The sequence below is a fragment of the Calonectris borealis genome, chromosome 2 (assembly GCF_964195595.1).
Source record: "Calonectris borealis chromosome 2, bCalBor7.hap1.2, whole genome shotgun sequence".
NCBI classification, from domain to species: Eukaryota; Metazoa; Chordata; class Aves; order Procellariiformes; family Procellariidae; genus Calonectris; species Calonectris borealis.
In genome coordinates this window covers 117405751-117414228 of record NC_134313.1, presented here as the reverse complement: position 1 = coordinate 117414228, position 8478 = coordinate 117405751, and the positions used below count along the sequence as shown (strand labels likewise).

General features: G+C 38.1%; 1 protein-coding gene across 2 annotated transcripts in view; it reads left to right on the top strand.

Moving 5' to 3' along the window:
• The window catches only part of DPY19L1 (dpy-19 like C-mannosyltransferase 1), a 50761-nt gene continuing 42283 nt past the window's right edge, over positions 1-8478 (top strand). The window contains exons 1-4 of one of the 2 annotated variants that reach the window (XM_075143060.1): positions 1-41; positions 1030-1098; positions 7375-7462; positions 8104-8241. In XM_075143060.1, coding sequence (XP_074999161.1) covers positions 1079-1098; positions 7375-7462; positions 8104-8241 — 246 coding nt within the window. In that variant the 5' untranslated portion in view covers positions 1-41; positions 1030-1078. Of the gene's footprint in view, positions 42-1027; positions 1099-7374; positions 7463-8103; positions 8242-8478 lie in introns of those variants that run through there. The other variant, XM_075143061.1, reaches the window with a different exon arrangement.

Genomic DNA, 8478 nt, shown 5'->3' with positions numbered 1-8478 from the left:
ACCCCCTGAGGCTCCTGCGCGTCTGCAGAACCGGCTCCGAGGTGAGGTGGGGGCGAGGGGAGGGAGCCGCCCCCCTCCCCACCCCACCCCCAAATCTGCCCCCTCCCCGCTCCCTCTGCCCCCGCTCGGCTGGGGGGGCCAGCCCTTCCGCCCGGGGGAAGTGGGATGGGGCTCGGTCTCGCCCCCCTCCCCCCCTTTCCGGGTGTCGGTAGACTTGCCCGGCGCGGGCAGCGGCACCGCGCGAAAGCTCCCCTCGCACGGGGTGGCTGTTCACTGCCCCCTTCACTGGGGAAGGGGAGCGGCGGGACGTCCTTCCTCGGGAAGGCGGTGCGGGGGCGGGTGGGCCAGGAAGCGGGCACCCCTCTAGCCCTCACGGCGTCTGCCCGGGGGAGGGAGGCGGGAGGGTTGTGTCTGGCGCTGCCTGGGGCAGCGGCTGGCGGCCGGTTGCTCTCCCGCCTTGCCCGTGCCTGTCCTCCAGCCTGTCACAACGCGAGGAGGTTAAAAAAAAAAAGCTGGCAAGACCCACGCTAATATCGGCGAGAATCGGGGGCTAGGGGGAGGAAAAGGGGTTTTTACCACTTTAGCATCATTTGGAATGGGGAAAATGTGCTGTTTGTGTAAGCAACTCTCGTTAAAGCAGTCCCTCTAACCGTGTTGACTAGCTCTGCTTATAGCGTTGGGATGACCGGCTTATTTCTTGGTAGCACTTTGTTGAAAGGATGCAGGGCTGCGTATTCTTTTAAAGTCTGAGCAAATTTGTCAATAACATGTCTATGAACAAATCCTCTTTCGACAAGTTGTTTTGTAAAAGTTATTTCAGGAATTAAAAACCTGATTTGCATAGTCACCTTAATAGTCTATCTGTGATGTTTAACGCTTTTATGTGTAGTTACCAACTTGCTGTATGAAACTTCAGCAGTTTTGAAGTCAACATTTTTACAGAAAACTAATGCTGCAGAGTTCGAACAGATTTCCTTTTACAGAGGCTGTTCTTAATTGATGCTTAAAATACTTGTTCTCTTTTGACAGTATTTGTTGACGACAGAAAGGCCTTCATCATAAAAGCTGATAGCAAGATATGGCTCACTTTCCTTCTGGGTAAGTAGAAGAAATATGTCAGGGGGGAAATACTGTTCTTTTTACCTTTCTTTCCCTGGAATTGTAAACAGTATCAAAATATATTTGGAAATACAACTTGGAAAACAAAAAAACATACCTTATTTTGAAAAGGGATAGAAAATAACTTCCTACCTGGTAACTTTTGTAAAGCTGTTATTGTAGCAGTTGGTGTGGTATCAGAACATCTGTAGGAGAATAATTGTCCAGATATTTACGGATCTCTCCTATGCAGTCATTAAATTCTAGGAAAAAAAAAAGCAACTCTTATTAAGTAATGTAATCAAAACAGGTTGTTTTGGAAGGATTATGGGTGGAAGAACATACAACTGTAGGGGATGTAAATTCAGATGTTATTATCTTTGGGAATATTTTGGAGTAAATAATAAAATGGCTAATGGCCAAAGTCTTGGAAAAAGCACCTAAAGTGTTTGCAAAATTAAATAAGAAATGCATTCCTAAAGTTAACAAATGTTAAATAATAGCATATTTGTCAGATGTGCCATTAGATATACTGTTAAAGGTATTACATTAAAAGACTGTCAGGGTTTTTCAAAGATGCTGGTACTATTAATCGCACCACCAGTAGTCCTTGTTGCCAAAGGGAGTTTCTTCAATTTGATGAATTACATTGCAAAGTAGTAGCAGAGAGACAACCCTTAGCTTACAAACTATTTGATGAATAAACTGTTCCTGAATTGCTTTGCTTACCTCTATTTATTCAGCATTTCCTAGACTGGTAGTTACTTAAATGACATAGAAACGTTAAACTGATGGTCAAAATTGAAAAATGCTTTCCTTTGATTGAAGGTTGAGAGGAGATTAAGTAGAGCGCTTTATAATTTCTGGAGTTTGTATTTGGCTGTGAAACCCAGATAACCAATTAAATACTTCAGGGAGCTATTTACATTTTTAGTAGGAGTAAACCCTTAATGGCAAAGTATGTAACAGCATACAGTATTTGCAGTAGCAAAGAATGTACATATACTAAATATGTATAGTGGGTTTTGGTTAGTTTTAGTGGTATTTGAATTTTTGTTGTTGTTTTGCTTAAGCTTTAAGGGCCAGAATTTAAAAATAGAGGCTCCCACGGTTGGAACTAGTTTTGTTATAGGGTGTGGATTTTTTTCTTTTAAGAATTATCTCCAATTTACATGCAACAATGAAGTTGTCAGATTTTCAAGGACATTCGTATACAACACTTTGCCCTATTGTGTTGGGTTTTTTTTAATGAACATTGAATTGAGGCCTTATTCTTGAAGACATCCTTTCTAGATTGCACAGAATCTCACAATGAAACATCTTGACTAAGCTGCAGAAGTAGTGCTTGCAGATTCGTCATTGTTCCCGGTTCTGCTGTATTCTACCTAGTCACTTTGGGGATACTTGCAAAGTATTAATCAGGTTCTAGTACGTTTCACATCCTGTTGCATTACAGCATCTCAGTGTTTGTTGTTCTCTTAGTAAATGAGTTCTGTATATTTTGGCTTTATTCTTCAGTATTTAATTTCCAGAATTAGAATGCTTTTTATATGCCATTCGTATTGCTTTTCTTAGAACAGAACACAGGCAAAAATAGGAAATCTGAAGAATAAACTATCAGATTTTACGTAATAGCCCTAGTCTGCAAAAATCTGATCACATGCTTTGCTTTTAGGGATTCTTAGGCTGGGTGAGAAAATGGCATCTGCAAGTTCAAGTACAGAGTAGCTGTATAAGTCTCAGCATTAGGATTCTAGTATTCCTCTCCTGTCCTTTCCTTCATTCCCTCCCCTGTAAGGACATTAATGGCATCAAAATATGGTCATTTAGGAGAGCTGATCTGCATGTTTTCCATCAGAAACTAGCTTAATGTAAGTCTGGATGCAGTCTGTTGAAAAATGTCGATTTGGACTCATAGTGTAAGTCTATGAATTAAGCGCGTTGTCTCTTGAAATGTGAGTAATTACATGAATTGCTGTGTGTTTATAAAAGGTCTTTGTTTTATATTTACAGTAGAGTGATATTGTGAAGTTTTATAAAAATGTACATGAAATTCTCCAAAATAACTGTGAATGTATTTACACTTAATGCATCGACTTTAAATAAAATGTTTACTGAAGGGAAGAATCAGATTTAAATATATTGTTTTCTCTATGAAATAAGTGGTATGTTTGAATCTGAAATGTAATTTCCATATTAATAGGTAATTTATTTGCAACAATAAAATACTGTATATTTGGCTTATTTGGAACCACATGAATTTGAGATCATGAACAAGTAGTAGTAGGTAATGTGCATTTATTTTGACTTTACTGTATATACTTACCTAACATGTAATCTGTCTTAAAATTGGTATTTTTTTATAGTTGGGGTGTGTGTATATATAAATGTATTTCAGCATCCAATCTTATTGGGAGTCTTAGAAATGTTACTGAGAAATGAAATAATGCTTTGTGCAAATGTGAGACTCAATAAGTAATAACTTATTTCCATACAATTACTGCACAATGTGTTTGTTTATGGAATATGGTTTGCTGTATTGCTGATATAGCTAGCGTGCTTACCTGGAATTCCATATCATATCCATATCTGCTTTTCTGAAAAAGGAATTTGCAGCTCTCCATGAGAACTAACGTAAATATCCTTAGTGTAAAAAAAACCTGTAGCTCCTGGAACTTTCCTAAGACATTAAATTCCTCTTAATGTGAACTATACTGAGCAATGCGTTGGTGATTTTTTTTTTTCTAGAAAGTGTATGTAAAAATGTAAAGTTTTAAATGAAAGCTTGTGGTATGCATTTTCTAACTGAAACCCAGGCTTCTCTTTAAGATAACTACTTCACTGACTGAAGTGGAGCTGAAAAACTCTTGAGGAAGTTTCAGTGTGGTATTGTACAACCTCAACTACTACGTGAAGTTGTTGGTGGTGACAATGATAACAAGTACTGCCAGCAGCAGCATTGTGGTGACAATGATAACAAGTACTGCCAACAGCAGCACTTCCAGGCTCTGTGTTGGAAGAACATGTGGTTTGGGAATATATACTAGGGCATGAAGTGTGCATTCAGTCCACTCCTCTTTCTACATAAATTTAGTGTTTTTCCAAAGGTGTTTTTCTTTCTCTTGTCCCTGCTGCTTTCCAGAAACAGACCACCATATGCATGTAACATGCAGTCTGCGCATTTACTAACTCCGCAACTATATTCTGCATCAGTGTGGAGGCATTTGATGTATGTTTTACCTATGTGGAAGCAACTTGACCCATTCCATGTCGTCACAGAGGCGAGGGCCATGCCTGGGTGCCGGTAGGCTGCAGGAGGTGTGTGCGGATCAGCACCCTGGAGAGGGATACGGTGCTCAGCACCTGTCTGGCTCTGGCTGGATGTAAGCAGGGAGGGTGGTTGTCCTCTCCACTTTCTCTCTGCTCCGTATAGCCTATGTGAATAAGAGGGCTCTTCATTAACCATCAAGATTTTCTTGGATTGAAGGCAACCAGTCTACTTGACTTTTCTATGGCAGAGAGCCACTGTGTGCCTAGAGGGCAAGCAAGACACCTTCAGTCTAGAAGGAGCACTGTGGTCACTCTAAATGCCTACCCTTTATCCCTCACTCATGCTGGCTTTGCTTCCATGGTGAGCTTTGGATATGTTGTGAACGCTACTCAAGCAAAATGGAGTGGCTTCTGCTCTCTGTGGATCTTGTCATGCTCAAGAAGTCAGAGACCTAGACTGTTTACCCACCACTTTATCATAATTTGTCTTTTCCCTTTGTCCCTCAAATTACCTCCCTTGTTCTGTACCTACATAACAACAGTGCAGATAGTCTCCGAATGGACAAATGGAATGTTATTGCATGGAGAGTCTACCTTTTAGCATTTATAGTCTCAATTAGATTTGTGTTGGTTGTCACGGTCTGTTTGGATCTCTCAAATTTACAGGACAATGTACTGTGTAAATTAAACTTTATTTTATGAGCTCATTAGGAAAGAAAACAAACAGATATGGCAAACAAGGGCTCAGTCCACTTTGTACAGACTAGTCTAACATGGGAATTCACTAATTCATCACTTAAGTCATGAGGTTTCTAAATCACAAGTTCTCTAATTCGCAGCTTATAACTTGTAACTCTTAACTTGTGCGTTTATGAGCAAAATAGTTACCTAGCTGATGGTGGGAGTGCTCATCCTTCCTCTTCCACCATGGTGCAGGTGTCCCCTGTATCACACCGGGAAGCATGAAAGCTTCAGCAGTCCATGTGCTGCTGGATCTGCTTTAAAAACTTTTTGGGTAAGCTGATGTATTTGTACTTTCCGGCTTGGAAGTTTGGTCTATACCATTTCCATGAGTTAGCAGATTCTGAAGAAACTGCCAGACAATCAATATGCGAGGATTATGGTCTGCGGGAGACAGCAAGCTGCAGGTGATAATGGCTGCATAATGACCTTTAGCCCTTTCTGGCCACCGGGTCCTGCCTATGTGTTGGCTTTGCTTTGACCTAACAGTGCTGCTCCTAGCATACATCAGGCCTTAGTATGAGCTGTGTGTTATCCAAAATCTGAGCAGGAGTTGAGTGAACAGTCACAGTAGGTATCTTAAAAATATTTATGCTTATTAAAAAAAATGCTTATCATTCCGTTTTGTTATTGATAGCTGAAATGTGTGCATTAGATTTTGATGGATCAACTTGAGTGATGCAGGATATAGGTGGGAACTTGTCTACTGCTGAATGCCATCGGCATAATTTCAGATTTTCAAAGAGCTGGCCATAAAAGTTAATTCAGATGTTCCTATTCTTCTGTTCCTCTGGAGGCTGAGTACCTTCTGTGCACCTCTGTAGTAGTACTGCAATTACTTTGAAGAACATGATTTCATGTTCAGTGATTTATATATTTGAGTAACTTGACACCTTTTGTTTCCTTTACAGCTGCTTTTGCAGGAGTCCTACATTGGTAAGGTTAAATTTATTGCTTGAGAGTAATATGATATTTTAAAATAATAAAAATATCATTTTGACTTATGTTTAGATGAGCTATTGGGATAATTTATATTTAGATCTTTCCTCTCAAAACCAAATTGTTGTCTCTAAGATGAATAATCCAGTTCTTGTGAAGCTGATGTGAAAGGTTTCTTAAGCCTGTTCAGTGAAGAGTGAAGCCTGCTTTCCACGTGGAAAATTGTTGCTTAGCTATACAAATTCAGGTGCATTTCCACTAACAGACCTTTTTACCCTCAGTGGGTTTTGAAAGTCCGGGTAAATTCTTTCAACTTTCTCCTGTGTTCTGCTTATTTAGATTCTGCTTTAATTTCTTAGTTTTGCATCACGTTTTCTCTAACCTCTTCAGAGAAGTCTGGCCAATGTTTTCTTTGTGTACGGAAGAATGGTCTTTCAACTACTCTTTGTCAACGTAATCCTTGTTTCAGGTTCCATCCTAATCCTCACCCTTCATTTTTGTAGTATAGACTTGAAATAGAATGGCTTCTATAGCGATATTCACCAGTTGCTTTTGCAGAGATAAAAAGTAACAGCTTCTGCCACACTGTGTTTGTTTCCTAGCTCAAAAAGAACTATTGATTTTCAGTAGTTTGTTTCTTGCAAATTCCGTTTCAAAAGCAGAGTCATGTGCACTGCTCTGTTTCTTTCTTTTTCCATCCTTTCTGGAGATGAGGCTCCTCTTGGAAGTGGCAAGTTTTGCCCCCAAAATTATTTGCATTTTTTCTGTTTTTTTTTTTCCCCCTGTAGATGCACCTTTATTTAAATATACTTTTGATGGTAAGCGCATCTATATGTAATGGCAGATAACTGCGTTAAAATACAAGTCAGGGAAGATTTTTGTGGAAAAAACATACACTACTTGTTTGTGCACTGTTATTTTCACCAATTTTTAATCTGTGATTCTTTTCATTGTCAGATATTTGCATTTTCTTTCCTAATATGTAGACTTGATAGTTTTAATAGCATTAAACTTTTGATCCTTAAGTGTCTGCACTTAAGTTAAAATGCATTAGAGTATTATAACTAATTCCATAATACAATTTAATAAATGCTCTACGGATTTATATTTTTTCCATTTAAAATAGTCTGAATAGAGGAGAATGTTGGTATACTATATGAGTAAATTAAAATAGCAGTTTGAAAGTAATCTTTGGGTCTTCGTTGAATGTTTCGCCAGCTGTTGCTGGGTATATATGACTTAGTTTATATGGTATATTCCTTGGTATATATGACTTTAGGTTCTAAAACTCTTTATTCAGTTTTAATTATTATTATTTTTTAACAGGTATCACATAACAACTCTTTTTGAAAATGACCGTCATTTTTCTCACCTGTCAACGCTAGAAAGAGAAATGGCTTTTCGCACGGAAATGGTTAGATTATATTTCAATAAAAATTCAGTGATTGGAAATCTTCTGTCTGTAATCTTGTGATTGTGGGCTTTCCAAAATTTCTTATTCTTTCTGGATAAGTAAATATATTGATATCTTGCAACTAACATGCATTACACTTTTACATGCAGAGCATTTGTGTCTTGCAGCTGATCACTATCAATGTATCTCTTCACAGTTCATTTAAAATATAATTTAAAAATATGATTCTAGAAGACCTAAAATACAAAACTACAAGAACCTTGTAACATACTTTCAATTATGGTCTTGTTATGCAGCTTTTTTTCTTTTAAATAATTTTTTTTAATTAATAAATGTTTGCATACATATACACCTTTTGGCTGCTTTTAGTTTTGAGAGTTGTGAAATACTATGCTAATGCGTAGTTAGCAGCCCAAATGAGACATTTCCAGAAGTCCTATGAAACAAGGTGGAAGGAAAACCACATTGCTCGTTTCAGTGGCATTAATAGAAGATATTTGAAAAACTGGATAGTCATCTTGAATCGTTTTGTCCTATTTGTTATATTACAAAATTTGATTTGAAAACGAAGCTTGTATATGGCAGTTCATGAAGCAGAAGTGACCTCTTTAATCGTAAATAATGATTCTGCTCTCCTGTAGGGTCTTTATTATTCCTACTTCAAGATCATTATTGAGGCACCATCGTTTTGGAATGGAGTTTGGGCAATTATGAATGACAGACTAACTGAATATCCTTTAGTGATTAACACCTTACAAAGGTTCAATCTTTACCCAGAGGTGAGCTACATTTTAAAAATAATACTTTCTGATAAATCTTTGCTTTCTTTAGATTTGACTACAAATTTGTAAGAAACGTTACTCTGGAAAATGTGGTTGTAAAGATATAGTGACTAATGAAGTGTTGCTTAAATACCTTATTTTAGTTCCGAATTTAAAATGATAAAGTTACTTCATACGTTGCAATGAATTCCCAGACTTCAAGTATGTCCAATCAAATGTAAATATACGCTCTAG